General features: G+C 38.7%; 1 protein-coding gene across 1 annotated transcript in view; it reads left to right on the top strand.

Moving 5' to 3' along the window:
• Nucleotides 1-18730, top strand: part of TSSC1 (tumor suppressing subtransferable candidate 1) — a 269381-nt gene that overhangs the window by 147512 nt on the left and 103139 nt on the right. Inside the window, exon 4 of the mRNA XM_006882920.1 lies at nucleotides 12453-12609. Coding sequence (XP_006882982.1) covers nucleotides 12453-12609 — 157 coding nt within the window. The remainder of the gene's footprint in view (nucleotides 1-12452; nucleotides 12610-18730) is intronic.

The raw sequence follows: 18730 nt of genomic DNA, 5'->3' as shown, positions 1-18730 counted from the left end.
ACTGTCATCTCCAGCCATCAGCAGTCAGCTACCACTGAGCTTTTCAGGGATGCCAGTGCTCCCGTCACTAATGCTTGGAGAATGACAGAAAATAGATGGAAAGAATCTGCATAGTGAGAAACCTGACATCCTCCTCCAATTTTTCCTTCATCAGACTCTGTCCTCTCTTTGTCTTATTTTGGTCAGCTTCTATGCACTATATACTCAAGCTTTATCACTTACTTATTAGGACTCCTCTCATTGCTGTCGAGTGGATTCTGACTTGTAGCTGACCCTCCAGCAGGCTTCCGAGTTTGTAAATCAACGCAGGAGGAGATTGGCCATCTTCCTATCAAGGAAGACCTAGTGCATCCAAACTGCTGGAGACATGTGGCTTTGGGTTATTGGTGCAACTGTGCATGGACTATGCCACCAGAGCTCCCCTAGAAATGACTACTCTATGTAAGTCATTTTATATATTTCCCACTAAACTAAACATATTTCTGTCAACTTGATTCTGTGTCAGCAAATATGAAATCTCCCCATAGGATTTCTAATGGTGGAATCTTTTTTGTGTGTGATAAATTAACTTTATTAAGTCGAATAACATGCACAGATGTGCTTCAGAAGTGAATGAGCAAGCTTATTGGTTGCAATCTATCCATTTACTCTGTTCAGTATGACGTAACGTTAAACAACAAATGATGTTGGCAAATGAAAGCCGAATGCCATTTACTTGTGGAGTTTACATCTTTCTTTGAAGGAGCTTCTGGTGGGTTTGAACAGCCTACCTTTTATTTAAAGCTGAGCGCTTAACCACTGTGCCATCAGGACTCCCTGTTTAAAAGTTCAGTGTAGGAGACCAGTTTTGGGCACATGTCTTTAGCATACACCATTGTGCACACACCAAGGTATACTAGTATTGGTTGATCGCCTTAGTAGAACTGCATTCGACTTCACTTATCCTGCTCAGCCTGTGTCAGACTCATAGAGATGGCTGAAATTGCTAAAAATAGCCATAAGATTCTTAATATGCTCATTATGTTGCAGTGGCATACAGACGCATGCCTCCTCCTACAGCTGGGGATCAGATTATGTCCCAGAGCCAGAGCATTGTTAGCCCTTTAGCGGGAGCTAACTGTAGATGCTATTCACGCTCATAAAAGGTTCTAATCTCCTTTGAATTCCTCTAAGCCTTTTGACTCAGTAATCCCTTACAGCAGTACACTCCACGGGTACAGTTGGCAGCTCGAAGGATGCCTCTTCCATTCATTTTGGCCTGATTATCTTTTTATCTCATTAAGTGCCTTTTGGCTTTTATGTTCCAAATTAAAAAAAAAAATAAATAAATAGTGATGTCAAATTGCCCTTAAAGACACAACTTGATAATTTCTTTTTCAAAGCAACAGACTATTAAATATAAGTCAAGAGACCTCGTTCCAGTTCTGGTTTTGCCGATAATAAGCTGTGTGACCTTGGAATAGTAGCTACCCTCACTGGCCTCAGTTTCCTCCTTTGGTAAAATGAAGGGGCTGGACTCATTCAGTATGAACTCTCAGTTCCCTTTAGGACAGATGTCATTTGCTTCTGTGACTGTTTTATCAGCATGAATGGAGGTTCTGCATGAAGAGCACTGTGTTTTATCCCATGGACTTGGCTTTCTACAGAAGCCATGGTCCCTACCTTCTGGGGGCTCACATTCATTACAGTGTTTATTCAGCACAGACAATTCCATTACAAGACCTAACTTCAGGATATTGTTAAGAACGGAGATAAAAGATGAGTGCTTTGCTGGTTATTATAACAGTTTCTCCCTTTAAAGATAGTTTTTCCTTCTTAAAAGCATCTAAGATTTTTTGATAGCTGCTATATATGAATTGAATGGTTTGTGGAGATTCTCACAGATATGGAAATCCTAAGAGTTTCAGAACCAATTTGTATGTCTATGGGAACACTTCTTCCAGTGTTTCTTATTTAGTACTGTTTACCTTCAATTTCATCTGCTTCTGAGGATTTGAAGAGTTCTGACAATGCTTACCATATTTCTTCAGCCTAAAGTGTATTTCCAGAATCAGTAGTGTTGGCCCATGCCTACTAACCTGAACATAGTTCTCTGCAATGTTTCTCTTTCCTTGAAAAATTATTTCTATATAGTAAAGTGGGCTAAGAAAGGGAGGAAATTAGGCAACAATGAATGAATTTTTTTTTTTTAAGTGAACAGAGGGGAGTAAGGAGGAAAATATGCAATAATGAATAAATAAAAATCTGTCCTGTAAACTTTCCTTAAAATCACAATTTTTAAAAGGGAGGAAATTATTTCTAGCCTTTTACATTTTGGATTTATCTGTGCCTATCAGATTTGCAGATTAAATTCTAGAAAGAAAGTTGTATAATCTTTTAAAAAAAATCAGAATTTTTTTCCATGTATTAGACATTCTTTTAAATTTTGGTCTCTCATTTATGAACTTTGGGAAAATGTATTGGTTCAGTAACATTTTACGGAAGTATCTACTGAGGTTTTCTTTTTGTTATTAGCAAGTCATACATTGTTAACCTAGTTTATGTTTCTGTGGGCTGTCATTATCATTTGTTCCATATATTTTGCTAGTGGAAGTTTCTTGTTGATTCCTTAGGCCCTTGACATATACTCAGTGGTGTTTGATAGCGTCCTTGTTTCCTGCACACTGAGAATTCTTCACTTCATTATGTATTCAATTCATCTCACATATGAAAAGTTAAAGATTAGAAAGTTCATAATGCCTACACAATAAACTTGTGTTTTTCTAGTTTGAGGTTGTGGAGTATCAGCCAGTCTGCATGAGGCTCCATGGTGATGAGCCCTGTGGAAAATATTAGAAGTTCTATATGGTATCAAGAGACCAGACAACAGAAACAGGCAGTCAGGGATCCTAGAATATGAAATAGAGAGCTCTGGTGGCCTAATGGGTAAGCAGTCAAGCTGCCAACCCAAAGGCAGGTGGTTTGAATTCATCAGCTGCTCCTCTCCTGGAGAAAGATCTGCTATGTACAGCCTTTGAAAATCCACCAGGGGGTCAGCTATAAGTCGATTCTAACTCAGTGACACTTAATAATAACAACAATGTGAAAAAGTTAGGATAGCTTTATCATTGCCCAGCTTTCTCTTTTATGTGTATCATTATTGTCTGCACTAAAAATGCACTGTATTGAGAACTATCTGACTTGTTTCCTGGCTGCCAATACCTTTTTTTTTTTTTTTAGTACATACTGATGCCAGATCATCCCTTCCAAAGCACAACTCCTTACCTTTTATTTTATTTTTCATAGTTCCTTTTTACTTTACACCAGTCACTTGTTTCTTCATTCGGATTTGTCAGTCCCAATTCTATTATCTATAATACTCACTGCCACCTAGTCAGAGCTGGCTCATAGCTCACAATCCAGCATGTTTTTGGAGATTGCAAATTGCATGACAGAGATTTCCTGCCTTTCTCTGTCAGAGCTGCTGATGATGGATTAGAACCTGTTGCCTTGAGGTTGGCAGTGCCGTTCCCTCCAGTTATGCCACAAGTTTGTATTTCCTAATTGAGCATTTAAGATCTTTCCTAGTCTGTTCTTATACCTCCCATTCATTTATGCCATATCCAAAATTGAACTGTTTACAATTCTCTATCCTTATTTGCTTCCAGGCCACTAGGTATACTTCTAGAATACCTTTCCATCCATTTCCATGTGCCCAAATCCTCTTGAAGGCTGAGATTAAATAACATTTCTTCCAGATTCTCTTTCTTGATAGCTATCTCCTAATGGAAATTATCACTTAAGTCATTTATCAATCTTTACCTAATATTATTTAACCATTATGTTTTAACCTAGTAGGCAGTCTCTGTATCTCCTCAACTTTTTGTTTTATAAACCAAATAGAGGCAAGCTCCCGTGCAGGGGTTTATAGTTTGTGGCTATATGATTTTTTAAAATCCACCTATTCTACATAACAAATGACTACAAAGGCTCAGTTGCATGTTAGAAGTATTAATTTCTCTTTTATCTATATGTGGGTTGACTGGGGATTGGCTAATCTACACGGAGTTCATCTGGGCTTGGTTCCAAACTGCAAGTAGACCCATGTCTCCTCCACATGCTTTTCATCCTCTTTGAAACAATGACTCTCTGGCACATTTCAGAAGTCACTAAATGGTAATTTATTTCCCCTTAACTCTTTGAGGCGGTGAAGCAGACACTGACTCATAGCTGAGAATGCAGTAGGCTTATTAGAAGGCAATGCTTATGAAAGACAGAAGGAGGAGAAGCAGGATTGAACAAGAAAAGCTTTGAGACTGTGATGCAGATCTGACACCTGTGAATGGATAAGTGCTTAAAACAGAGTGAGGATATGGCCAGGTCCCAGATGGCGAGGAGTTCTGAAGCACATACTGCTCTATAGTGAAGTCCCAGAACAGACAGACATGTCCAACTCTTAGTAGCTCTGCTATGTTCTGTTGAAAGCTTCCCAGCCTTCTTAAATCATGAAGGTACTAGAGGTTGTTAGCTAACCCTGACCAATAGGTTCTTTTCTGAAGGGAGGACTAAGTGGTTTATATCCATGGCTACCAGAGCGCAACCCTCTTCATGCCACACAGATCTGCTTTTCTATATGTGTTTGGAGAACAACTCCACTAGTGAGCCAGTAGTCGAGACCAGAGATTCAGGAGAGGGAAACTAGCAGGCTGACTGTCGCCTCCATTGTTGTAGGACCACATCTGGTTCTCTTTGGCTGTTTGCTTAGTTGTCCATTCTGGATTCTGCCTCCTTCACCTTTTAGCACCTCTTCCTAGTGTGGTGTCTCCCTCACCTATCACTGACATTCTGCTGAGCTGCCCCATACCTTTATTTCGGAAGGTTCTGAACTGCTGCCAACTATATGGTTTTGAGGCCCTGGTCGCTGCTTTATTGCACAAAAGAATACAAAGAGATAGATGTGGGAGCTCTGGTGGCCTAGTGGCAAGAAGCTGCACTGCAATCCCAGAGGAACACGGTTCGAATCCACCAGACGCTCTCCCAGAGAAGGAGGTGCAATATCATCCGGTACCAGCCAGATCTGATTTGACGGTACACGCACACACACACAAAAAAAAAATTAAAGAAAAGAAAAGAGATAGATGTGTACATTATTTCCAGTCATACAATATCAGCCTTGCTGCACCGTTCTGATCAGGGCCATTTTTCCTGCCATATAGTGGCTTCTCTTGCCTGGAGTTTTTTTGATAAAACGAACCAGAGAGTACCTGTAGTTTATTATTTCATGACATCATTGTTGTGTCTTCTGGAACCGTTTTGGGAACCAAACCTTTGACTTTGATTTTACAGAATCCAAAGACATGGGAAACAGAAAGGCTCCAGTGGATCATTGTAGATACTAGACTTGAATTTTATTTTTTAAAAAGGTGTGTTAAACTCCTTATTCCTAGTATCTGTGATTGTGACTGTATTTGGGAGTAGGGTCTTTGCAGATGTGAATAGTTAATTGGAAGTATGCTGGAGTAGTACCATGGAGGACAAGCATGTCCCCTAAAATAAATGTATGCTCTAACGTGAACACTGTGTAATGATCCTACATGCATTGTCAAATCAGATAGTTATGCGACTCTTCAAGGTGGAATGCAACACCTCTTCATCTCATCAAAACCTTGTTTCCTTTGAGTGTGGCCTGTAACACCTTTTATTTAACAATAAATAAAAAAAGAAAGTGAGGGAGGACAGTGTTCTCAGTACCACCAAGAACGAATTTACAGGAGTAACATGCATCCATTTTTTATTTGAATTTCTATACAAGAAACTCCTTGATGCCAAGACACACAGTATCACGGGGAAGCCAAGACACATGGGGAGGATATCCAAAGGATTCTCAGGCTACAGATGCTCAAGGAAACAGGGACATCCTTCCTCAGCTTGTAGAGAGGGTCTCCCCATGGAGTTGGCACACTAACTGGAACTTCTAGCCTCCTAAATTGTAACAGGATAAATGTCTATTTGTTAAAGTCATTAGTTTGTGATATCTATGTTATAGCAGCACTAGATAACCAAATCAAATAGTTGTTGTTAGGTGCTGTCATGTCAGCTAGGACTCATAATGACACTATGAACAATTCAGGATAACGGATGCCAGCTCACAGGAGCTGTTTATGAAGGAAGAAGAAAAACTGCCCGGTGATGCTTCCAGAGCTGCAAATCTTTACAAAAACCAATACCCCGTGGGGCATTTCTACCTCTGTCTTAAAGGACTGCTATACCAAAAGAATAAACAAGTCTGTCTTGGAGGAAGTCTAACCACAGTCCTCCTAAGAGACAAGGATAGTGAAGTGTCAGCTCACATACTTTGAGCATGCTGTCAGAGGGGACAGTTCTTGGAAAAAGCAGGCTGGGAAAGGTAGAGGATCAGAGAAAGAGGGGAAGATTTTCAATAAGATGAATTGACACAGAGACTGTAACAATGGACTTGAGCACAGCAGAGGTGGTGAGAATGCGCAGGATAGGGCAAGGCTCTGATCTGTTGTTCATAGGGTTGCTATGTAGTCAACTCCAGGACACTTAACAACAGCTCAGCAGCACATGATTTTGAAGACAAAGTGTGCCTGCTTCAGGCCGTGATCTTTTCAGTCACGTACTTTGCATTTGAGAACTGGACAGCGAAAAAAAAAGAAAAACGAAGAATTGATGCCTTTCAGCTCCCATAATTAGTTTTAATAATATTGTCTTTTTTTATACTTTTAATTGGTTTTCATACAATAATTCATTTACATTGTGTTTCATGCATATACATTGTGTTCTGTACAGTCATTCATATATACTGTAACCCATATTATTAATTTCCATTCATCTATGCCTATTTTACACCATCTTTTCACTTCTTGATTATTTCTTTTGCAGCTAAAGATTACAAAATTACCATTCTTATTTCTTGGTTTTGGTTTCTGGTGTTTTAATTATAGAGGTTCTGAGCTACTCTCTGCCATCTTGCCAGAAATCACAGGTGACCATTTTTGTAAGAGTCTACTTTTTGGCCTCCCTTGTCTCTGTTATTGTTTTTGTGTACCATCATCATGATGGTGGAACCAACTCATGGCTGATCCTCCAGTGGGTTTTCAGAGGCAGTTAATCACACAGGAGGAGATTGCCCATCCTTCTCCCACAGAGCAGCTGTTGGCCTTGAACTGCACGCCTTCAGGATTGCAGCTCAGCTTCTTGCCATTATTTATTTATCTATATCACAACAAACTGTGGCTGACTCTGAAAAGAATGTGAATCCCAGTACACTTGATTGTGCTTATATGAAACCTATGCTTGGACCAGGAGGCAGTCATCAGAACAGCAAGGAAACACCGCATGGTTCAAAATTGGGAAGGGTGTACACCGAGGATATGTCCTATCCCCATACCTTTACAATCTATATGCAGAACAGATTATGTAGGAGGCTGAGCTCTATGAGAGGTATGACATCAAGATTTGAGGAAGACTCATCAATAATAGGCATTATGCAGAGGATATACATACACCTGCTTGCTGAAGCAGAGGAGGATCTGAAGTGCTTGTTGCAGAAGGTCAAGGACTGCAGCTTTCAATATGGATTGAAGCTCAACATCAAGAAAACAAAGATTCTCACCATTGAGCCAATTGGCAGCATCATAATAGATGATGAAGAGATTGAGATTGTAAACAGCTTCAGTTTACTTGGCTCCACAATCAACATTCTTGATACCAGCAGCCAGGAAATGAAATGATGAATTGCATTGGGAAAGTGTGCTGTCAGAGATCTCTCCTGAACAACGATGTCAGTCTGGAGACTTTGCAATTACTTGATATGCATCAGAAAGCTGTACAATGACTAAGAATGATAGGAGAATTGATGCCTTTGAGCTGTGGTGCTGGAGAATAGTGTTGAATATAACATGGACTGCTGGGAGAACAGGTTCGTCTTAGAGAGGGTGAGACAAGGCTGCTCCTTAAAGGCAAGGATTCTGAAGTTTCGTCTGACATGCTTTGCACATGTTGCAAGGAGGGATCAGTTCTTGGAGAGGGTGAAGGACAGTACAAGAAAGGAAGACCCTCAATGAGATGGATTGATTCAGTGACTGAGGTAATGGGAGTGGGTGTGTCAGAAACAATAAGATTGGCAAGAGATATTGCAGGGTTTAGGGCTGTTGTACATAGGGTCGCTATGAAGCACAGGGGACTTGATGGCACATAACAAAAACAACAACATTCTGAAATGAAATTGATATCTGATAGTGTAAATCATCTAGTTTTGTTTTACTTTCTTTATGACTCTTTTGGGTATAGAATTCATTTCCACTTCTAGATAGAAGTTTAGGGCTTTAGATGCAGTTTGCCCATTACGATTTTAAAACAATGGCCACTTGATATTTACTGATTTTTCAAATGTTAAATACCTTTATATGCTTGAAATAGAAATAATTGGCTTATGATGTATTGGGTTTTTTTACTGTATGTCTAAATTAGATTTGCTGTTATTTTGTTTAGAATTTTTATATCTCTGTTCTTGAAGACTTTTAGTGGCATAGTCTGTAGAGAATTGCATTGGTAGCCCAAAAAGCACTGTGGTTCAAATTCACCGAAGACTTGTTGGGAGAAAGATAGACAATCTCCTTTCACATGATTTATAACCTTGGAAACCTGGAGAAGGGTCAGCTGTGAATTGGTTCCAGCTCAGTCTCAATGAGTCATGAGTATATTCATGAGAAAGAATGACTTGTAATTTCTTTTCTTATATAATCTTTTCAGGTTTTAGTCTCAGGAAAAATATTTTCCTATTTTGTTTTTCTCATCTAGAAGAGTTTATGTGAAATTGGTGTTTTACATTTTTTTAAATGGTTGACGCAATTTATTTGGGCAATCATGTGGACCTAGTGGTTTATTTGTAGAAAATGTCAAGTTAAGAGTAAAGTTATTTAGTTAATATTGTTCTACCGTTAACTTTTATATTTTCTAAAATCAGTTAATATTTGCTTTTTCTGGAAATGTAACAGTTTAATTGAACTTTTAAACATCGATAAAGTGTTTATAACATTCTGGTATGATATTTTAAATGTTTTTATGATCTGTAGTGGTGTTCTTTTTCTTTCTAATACTTGTAATTGAGGCCATTTTTATAACTACTTTTGGAATATCTTTTTAAAATTTTAGTCAGCCTCTTCTTCCATGTATGCTTTCTTCTAGAGGCAATATAATATCACCCATTCCTGACATTTATGGGAAATATAAATTAAGTTTGTCCTCAGCTTTCCCCATTGCTGGCATAGGATTCAATTTGCAATTTATCCAAAGCAATTTGCCAGTGGTTCCTTCTTTCCACTTTCCATTGTTCCATTAGTATTCTTCCTGTCTTGTGGGTTTATGTCTTTAAGAAGAAAACAGAACCAGAAAATTTTGACTGTTACATTTATAATGGTTACAGAAGGGAAGGAAAACTCTAAAAATGTGTGTGTTTGATTAACGGTGTTTTCTTAGAAGTCAGTCCCTTCATTATTTTCTGTACTGTTCCAGTTGAAGGACTTATACATGTTATGCTCATAGTGAACAGTATCTACTGGAAACTTCAATGTCCAGCCAAGTCATTTAAGCCTAATAAGTGCTATAGACTTTGAAGGGAATTAGCTTGTTGATGGCCCTTCTTTCTCTCCCTTTGATCAGCTGGTAGATTCAAAGTACCAGCAAGGTATAGTGCAGCCTTCAGATCAGCAATGCAACTTCCACTGGAGACCATGCTACTGGAGATCCCTTATAAAAATATGTGCATAATATATAGTAGGGAGCACTGCAGTGGTTCAGTGCTTGCCTGCTAACTGAAAGGTTGGAGGTTTGAACCCACCAGCTGCTCTGCAGGAAATTGAGGTGGCAGTCTGCATCTGCAGCGATTACAGCCTTGCCCTACATGGTTGCTATCAGTTAGAATCAACTTGGGGACGTGGGTTCGTTTGTTTTATGTTACATATGCATGAGGAGCTTTGGTGATCCAGTGGTTAAAGTGTCAGCTGGTAACATAATGTTCAGCAGTTCCAACCCACCAACTGCTCTGTGGGACAAAATTGTGACAATCTGCTTTCGTAAAGATTGTAGCCTAGAAAACCTTATGTGATGGTCACATACTGTTCTACATGGTCAGTTTGAGTTGGAATTGACTCAGTGACAGTGGGTTTGGCTTTATATATATGTATTTATGTTATATATGTACGCATATGGACACAGTGTGCCAATGGGCTCAAGCACAATAAAGATCATGAGGCTGGCACAGCTTAGGGCAAGGTTCATAGGGTTGCTATGAGTTGTTATTGACTTGATGGCATATAGCTACTATATGTATAACTATCTGGAATGCATCTCCACATCAAGAAAACAAAAATATTGGACCAACAGGCAACATGATGATGGATGGAGAAAGGACTGAAGGTGTCATCGACTTCATCTTACTTTTTTGGATCCACAGTCAGTACACTTGGTACTAGCAGTCAGGAGATCACGAGATACATTGCACTGGGAAAGCAACTCTCAAGAACCTCTCCAAATTACTGAGGACTAATGATGTCAGTTTGATATCTAAGGTGTACCTGGTTCAGCCCTTAGTCTTTTCAATCACTTGACGTGTATCTGAGAACTGGACAATGAATAAGGATGATAAAAGAAAAATTGATGCCTTTGAACTGTAGTATTGGAGAAGAATGCTAGAGATCCTGTGGACTGTAAAAGAACAAACAGGTATGTCTTGGAGAAGGTGCAGCTAGAGGACTTTTTGGAGGCAAGGGTGATAAAGCTTCATCTCTGATACTTTGGCCATGTTGTTAGAAATTATCATTGGAGAGGGACCTCATGCTTGGAAAAGTGGAGAGCCAGCGACCAAAGGAAGATGTTCAACCAGGTGATCGACACAGTGACTTCGACAGTGGGCTTGAGTGTGTCAAGGATTATGAGATGACGTGGAATAGGACAGTAACACTATATATACACACACACACACATATATATGTATATATGTATGCATATATATGTACATATATGTGTGTATATTTATGTACATGTACATACATATATACATACACACTGCATTTGACATCAGAAAATCTTGGCTGAAATCTTGATCTTTCAATTGATGATTTATTTGATTATGAGTAATAAGAATAATATCAATACAGTGTTCAACTGTGTATTGTTTTGTTGGTTAGTATTCAGGTTGAAGAATCATTGTACCTGATGGTAAATAGTAAATTGTTAAAATTTCATATGGTTCCTTCTCCCTTTTATAATGCTTCTCACTCCTCCCCCTTAGTTATTATATAGGAAATACAGCTCATGGAGATTTTTTTTCTTATTACAATATTTTTATATTCTGTCTATTATACACAATTAACGACAATATTGAAATCTGTTTATTGTTTTTGCGTCACTTATTAAGCACCATCTGTGAAGAGAATGGCACTTAGAACATACATAATTTAGCATAGAATGAAAGCAATGTTCAGAATATTTATCTTTAGTTTATCATTACATTTTTGTCACATAGTATTACATCACTTTTTAAAAAAATTGTTTTATTATGCATTTTCTCTAGAGAGTCACAAGCCTGACACATTCTTTGAAAGCAAGTGACTCCAAGCTTTCTCATATGACTTTAGAGTCTTTATGTATGCAGTAGTTTTTCAAGATGCTCCAAGATCATTTTAAAAATAAAGAATGCCAGGACTTTCTGAGAGAGTTAGGATACAGAGCAGCCAACACCAGAGACATGAACTCTGCATGAACTTTGTTCTAGGGAAAGACATATTTTTGACTTGGTGGTTAAGAGAATGGGTGTTGACAACCTCTGACACTGGGCCATCCTCTTCCTGGTGTGTCAGGGTGGAGGGAGCCAGTGAAGCACATTTTCACCTCAGCTTATGGCTCCTCAGAGCGGTTTTATCATCTGTTTCCCAGATATAATCACTGTGGGTAAACTGAGGTAGAAGAATAGTAATGACAGTATTCTGTGGGGAATATTTATCAGTGTTCTTCATGTCTGTTTAAGATGATCTAATAAAGCAATAAAGAAAAAAAATCTACTTAATGTCAATCTTAGAAAGACTGGAGCTACATGCTGAGTGATTACATCTCCAACCCTTCGTTTTGCGTTCTTTTTTGAAGAACTATTGAAGAAGAACGGAAGAAAATTGATTTTGAGGAAATTAAATTTTCTTATGAAACAGAATGATGATTTTTAAAACAAGGGGAAAGTGGGTTAAATGTATGCTAATTACTAGCTGTGCCTTGTTCTGCTTACTGACTCTGGGTCTGTGCTTTTCTCTCTATTCTCTTTCTGCTGCTTGCAATTTTAAATATTTTAAAGAGCAGATGTGCCCTGCTTATGGATTTTGTGTAAATGTTGATGTGCTGTATACCGAATGTGGACTGCGTACCATGCTCTGTTGACATTATCCTCTATTGCTTAGCTTCAGACAGTAAAGTCCTGACATGTGCGGCTGTGTGGAGGATGCCGAAGGAATTGGAATCAGGCAGTCATGAATCCCCTGATGATTCATCAAGCACCACGCAGACCCTGGAGCTACTCTGTCACCTTGACAACACAGCCCATGGCAACATGGCCTGGTAAGATTCTGCATATTTTATACTCCCAGAACAAGCCTGAAGGTTAGACGGTGTGAGAGTTTGTACAAAATTTAGATTGCAGAAGCTACATGATGCACTTTTAAAAATTTCTTTCTTTTTAAACAGTGGTACACATGGATTTTATTTCCCTCATATTTCTGGTTGTTTCCTAGATTAGAAACGTTTGTGGAAATCCGACTTTGGTAATACTAGATCTCACAGACTTTAGGCTCGTAGTCAGGAGGGACCAATCTTTGGAGAAAGGACATCATGCTTGGAAGGATCGAGGGATAGCTGAGGAGAGGAAGACCCCGGATGAGATGGATTGACACAATAACTAGGGTAATGAGGGTAGGTGTATCAGAGATAATGAGATTAGCTCAGGATGCAGCAGGATTCAGAGCTGTTGTGCATAGGGTCGCTATAAGTCTTAATTGTCTCCATGGCACATAACAACAATACTTGCACACAGTTTACTGGACATAAAAACACAGATAAGTTACTATACAGTATGTAATATTTAATTTTTTTTAACACAAAGATAGATTTTTCATTCAGAAATCTTATATATAGTTTTTCGACGTCAGATTGAAAGCGAAAAATGTCTTTTTTTTTTCTTCTGTAAGCTAAATAGGAACACATGATGTGCCTATTCATGGCATATCCCCAAGTACTCCATGTCTTCATTCTCGTATTTACTTTTCCCCATCTGTCATACTGAGCATCAGGGGACTGAGAGATGTGAAAAGCCATCATTATGTGCTCCCTGGCCAGTTTCTGTATAAATGTTGTGATAGAAGATTTCTCTGTATCCAGCTACCAAACAGCCAGCAGGTAAACACCAAGAGGTCCTATTCAGAATATTTTACATCTATCTCTGAAATTTAGGTATATTTAAAGGAGTTCTGGTGACCTGTGGTGATACATGTTACACTGTTAACCAAAAGGTTAGAAGTTAAAATCTCCTACTTGCTGAAAGAGGGAAAGATGGTCAATATCCTTGTAGAGATTTAGAGTCTGGGAAACCCAGTGGAAGGTCTCTATAAGTGGTTTGAGGCTAAGTACACTTAAGGAATCATGTTTTCTAAAAAGGACAGTGAAAGTATAAGATTATTGTAGATATTTAAGAATATTAAAAAATAGATGTGTATGTGTAAGAAAGCCATGTCGTCCAGTGTGCTCTGTTTTAGTCAACTCTCAATTCAGCTTAAATCAGCAGATATTTATTAATCACATGCTGTACTCTACTAGACCCCTAGAGATACAAAGGTGAATAAGTAGTCAAGGGTCTGGCCTCAAGGAATCATGATCTCTAGGAAGAGACCAGTACTGTAAATAATTAACCATAATATAGGACAGGCTGTGATGTATATATTGAAGCCATTACAAACTGTGGGTTGTGGACCCCTGAGAAAGGAGAACTTTTAGCAGAAATTAAAGAAGGAATCACTTTGAAGGGTGACATCTGAAGGTGGGATTTAAAGTTCAAGTTCCCTTCATCAGTGAAAGAGAATAATGCTTCAGCTAAAACACTGTTTATGGAATGCTTTGTATGTATTAGTCTGTAATAGATTTGATTTTATATTTGTTATGCTGCTGCCAGGTCAATATTTATTTCCTTTTACAAGGATGTATTGTGCCTAGTCTAGAAATGTTAAGATCTTGCAGGCACAGGAGGGGCTCAAATATCCCTAGGAGATGTTGCCCAAACTTTATCACTTTCCTGCCTAAGTGCAGAGTGACTCTGATTGTTATAGTTATCATCTTTGTCCAAATAATTACTGCAACCAGAATGATCCTTGGAGTCATATACTTTGGACATATTGTTAGTAAAGGCTACTCCTTGGAAAGGGACAGTCAAAGAAGGAGAGGAAAATCTTCAACAAGATACAGTGTCTGCGGCAGTGCACTCAGATGTGTTGAGGGTGATATGGATGGCATAGGATAGGACCACGTTGTTGTTCATAGATTCACTGAGTTGTACTTAGCAACCACAACTTTGAGATTCCCATATATCAGACAATAGTTCTGAGGACACCAATGCTTGAGTGTGTGCATGAGTGCATGCATATTTTACCAGATACAACTAGTCATGGGGGGACGGAGATGAACAGTCCAGGCCATCAATCATTTTGAAGAGACTTACATTTTTAAAAATGGCAATGTTGCATTTGGCAACTACAGATCTAGAAGGTAGCTTAGAAAATGGAGCTTCGCCCTTCCTGGTGATCAGGAGCTAAGGCAAAGATTATCAGACTGCTTCCCTTACTTTCCCACCTTAGTTGAAATACTCAATAAAATACCCAACGAATGCCATGTAGCCATGTGTAGCATTTTCTTTTTGACATATTTTTTAGATTATTTAGAGTATTATCAATGCATCAAAATGCCTTTAATAATTGATAACTAGAATGTAAAAATGAGGAAGAAAAATTGGTATTTGGAAAATATGGCCTTGGTCACAAAAATGAGGCTGAATATCACATGAGAGAATTGTGTATAACCAATGATTATGATTTTAATAAAACAACTCATAAGTAATGACCATGCATAGACAAGGCTGGGGTCAATTGTAGAACAGACCAGCAAGTATGCATGTGCAAGTTCATACTGAAACAAAAGAAAATCAGAACAAGTTCATGAGAGCCAAAGTACAGCCTTGAGCCTATCCCACTTGAATTTACAAATCATATCAAGCCTAAATTAAATGCATTGAATACTAATGACCAAAGAGCAGATGAGTTACAGCATGAAGGACATCATCCATAAAGAAAATAAAAAGTCCTTAAAAAGATAAAAAGAAAACCAAAATAGATGCTAGAAGAAACCCTGAAAATTGGTCCTCAATATATAGAGGAACCAAAATGAAGGGAAGAAATTATGACATAAGACAACTGAATGAAAGATTTCAAAGATCAACTCAAGAAGCAAGATATAGTAACAAAATGTGCAAAGAGCTGGAGTTTGAAACTCGAAAGGGAAGAATGTTGAATATTTATCAAGCTGAAAGAACTGAAGAACAAATTCAAGCCTTGAGTTGCAATGTTGATAAATTCTACTAGCAAAATCTTGAATGATATAAGAAGAATCAAAAGAAGTGGAAGGAATATAATCGCTGTAACAAGAATTGACACTAAACTATTTCAATAAATAACTAGGATTGGGGAGCTTTGGAGACCTACCTGTAAGACACTGCACTGCAGTCTCAAAGCCATGCTGTTCAAATCCACCAGCTGTTCCGTGGGAGGAGAACGGGCAGTCTCAGCCTGTGCAGTTTAATGTCTCTGAAACCCCCCAACAACCACATATGATCAGGAAGTAGCATATGATCAAGAACCAATGACACTGAAGGTAGAAGTCCAAGCTCACCGAATGTGTTACCAAGAAATAAGACCACTGGAACTAATGGAATACCAATATAGGTGTTTCAGCAAACACATACAATGATGAATGTACTCATTAATCCATACCAAGGAATCTGGAAGACAGCTTCCTAACCAATATGGTAGAAGAGATCCATAGTTATGCCCATTATACTCCAAAAGGTGATTCAAATGAGTGCAGAATTATCAAGCAGTATCTTTAAAATCACATGCTAATAAAATCTCATTGAGAACTGTTAGAAACCATCTGAAACAGTACATTAATAGGGAACTTCCAAAAGTACATGATGGATTCAAAAGAGTCTGTAGCACAAGATATATCTTTGCTGATGTCATATGGATCCTGGCTGAAAGAAGAGAATGCCAGAAATATGTTTACTATTGTTGCATTGACTACATAAAGAAAGTATTTTGAAATAGTTGTCGTTCTGTGCCATCGAGTCACCTGCAACTCATAGCGACCCTATGTACAACAGTCCTAAATCTTGCTTTGTCCTGTGCCAATCTCAGTGTATCTGATACACCCATCCCGATTACCCCAGTCACCGAATCAATCCATTGCTTAGAGGGTCTTCCTCTCCTGCGCCGTCCCTCTACCCTCCCAAACATGACGTACTTCTCCAAGGACTGGTCCCTCTTTGCAGCATGTCCAAAGTATCTCAGAAGAAGCTTCACAATCCTTGCCTCCAAGGAGCAGCCTGGTTAATTTAACCCTCTCCAAGATGAACCTGTTAGTTTTCTTAGCAGCTCATGGTATATTCAATACTCTTCTCCAACGACACAGCTCAAAAGCATCAATTCTCCTTCTATCCTCCCTAGTCATTGTCTAGATCTCTGATGCAAAGCAAGTGATTGCAAAGACCATGGCTTGTACCAGGTTCACCTTAGTCTCCAGAGTGACACCATTGCTTTCAGTATTTTGGAGAGCTCCATAACAGCAGACTTTTCCATCACAATTTATCTTTTAATTTTCTGTCTGCTGATGCCAAGAGTATTGACAAGCAAATTAAAGCTGTGAGCAATCTCAATCTCTTCATCATCCACATGATGCTGCCAATTGGTCCAGTGGTGAGAATCTGTCTTCTTGATATTGAGCCTCAATCCTTATTGAAGGCTGCAGTCCTTGACCCTCTGCAGCAAGCGCTTGAGGTCCTCCTTAGTTTCAGAAAGCAGGGTTATGTAATCTGCGTAACGCCGATTGTTGAATCTTCCTCCAATCTTGATGCTACACTTCTCCTCATACAGCCCAGCCTCTCAGATAATCTATTCTGCATATAGGTATGGAGATAGGACACATTCTTGGCGTACACCCTTCCTAATTTTGAACCATGCAATGTTTCCTTGCTTTGTTCTGACAACTGCCTCCTGGTCCAAGTATAGGTTTGACTGTGTGGTTTATTATAAATTATGGATAACATTGAGAAAAATGAATATTTGAGAACATTTCATTGTGGTCAGACTGTTGTTGTTAGGTGCTGTTTGGTAAATGTCACAGTGATCCTTTGAACAGCCTATCTGAACACTGTCTTATCTCAAGCCATGCTCTCAAACTCTGACACACTCAAGCCCATTGTCACAGTCACCATGTCACTCTACCTGATTGAGGGTCTTCCTCTGTTTCACTACCTCTCCACCTTTACACACATGTTCTCCCTCTCCAAGGAATAACCTTTCCTCGCAACATTGCCAAAGTTTCAAGACAAAGCTTTATAATCTTTGCCTTCCAAGGAGTACTTGGCTGCTCACTTCTCTAAGCCGTATCTGTTTGTGCTTTTTGGCAGTCCATGGAATCTTAAGCTTTCTACTCCGAGACCACATTAAAAGACGTTAGTCCTTTTCCTGTCATCCTTCATCAAAGTCCAACACTCAGATGCATAGCAAGTGATTGGATAAGGTCAGGCCCGGAATCAGGCACACCTTAGACCTTAAACTGACATCGTTACTCTTTAATAATATGGAGAGGTCCCTCACTTTCCCAATATAATATGTCTCCTGATTTCCTGCTAAATCTGTACAAAGACTAAGTAGCAATCTTTTAAACAGAAAACAAGGGAATGATGTGTGTTTTAAAATCAGGGAAGCTGTGTTTGATGATTGTGTCCTTTCTCTATACCTGTTTAGTCTGCATACTGAGCGAATAATCATTAAAGCTGGACAATAGGAAGAAGAATGTGGCATCAAGATTGGAGGAAGACTCATTAGCAACCTGTGTCATGCAGATGATACATTTTGACTTGCAGAAAGTGAAGGAAGCTTAAAGTACTTCATGCAGAAGATTGGAAACTACAACTTTCAATATATACGACATCTGATTATCAAGAGAGCAAAAATTGTCATAATTGGACCAATAGACTGGAGGAGAAAAGATTAGAGTTGTTCAAGATTTCCCTTAACTTCAATCCACAATCCTTGAAAGAAAAACAAAACCCTCTCTGAAATGAATTGATACCATAACTGCAACAATGAACTCAAGGATGTTGGAGATTGGGTGGATAGTGCAGGAAAAGGTAAGCGTCTGATCTGCAATCTACAGGTTTGCTATGAGTTACTGTCAACTCACAGGCATCTACCGGAAACAGCTGTGGATTTTGTAGGGAACTGAATATTTTGTTACTGTGTTATCTCTTGATAACTCATGCACAAGCAAATGAAAGAAAAACGTGGGATAAAATAATTGTTGAGATTTTTACATAATCAAACAGTTCTCTATATATTATCTTTGAATACTGTAATTTTTT

The sequence above is a fragment of the Elephantulus edwardii genome, unplaced genomic scaffold (genome assembly GCF_000299155.1).
Source record: "Elephantulus edwardii isolate Elephantulus edwardi_28Jun2011 unplaced genomic scaffold, EleEdw1.0 scaffold00025, whole genome shotgun sequence".
NCBI lineage: Eukaryota > Metazoa > Chordata > Mammalia > Macroscelidea > Macroscelididae > Elephantulus > Elephantulus edwardii.
Note: the sequence above shows the minus strand (reverse complement) of the source record. Positions and strands in the feature narration are given on the sequence as shown.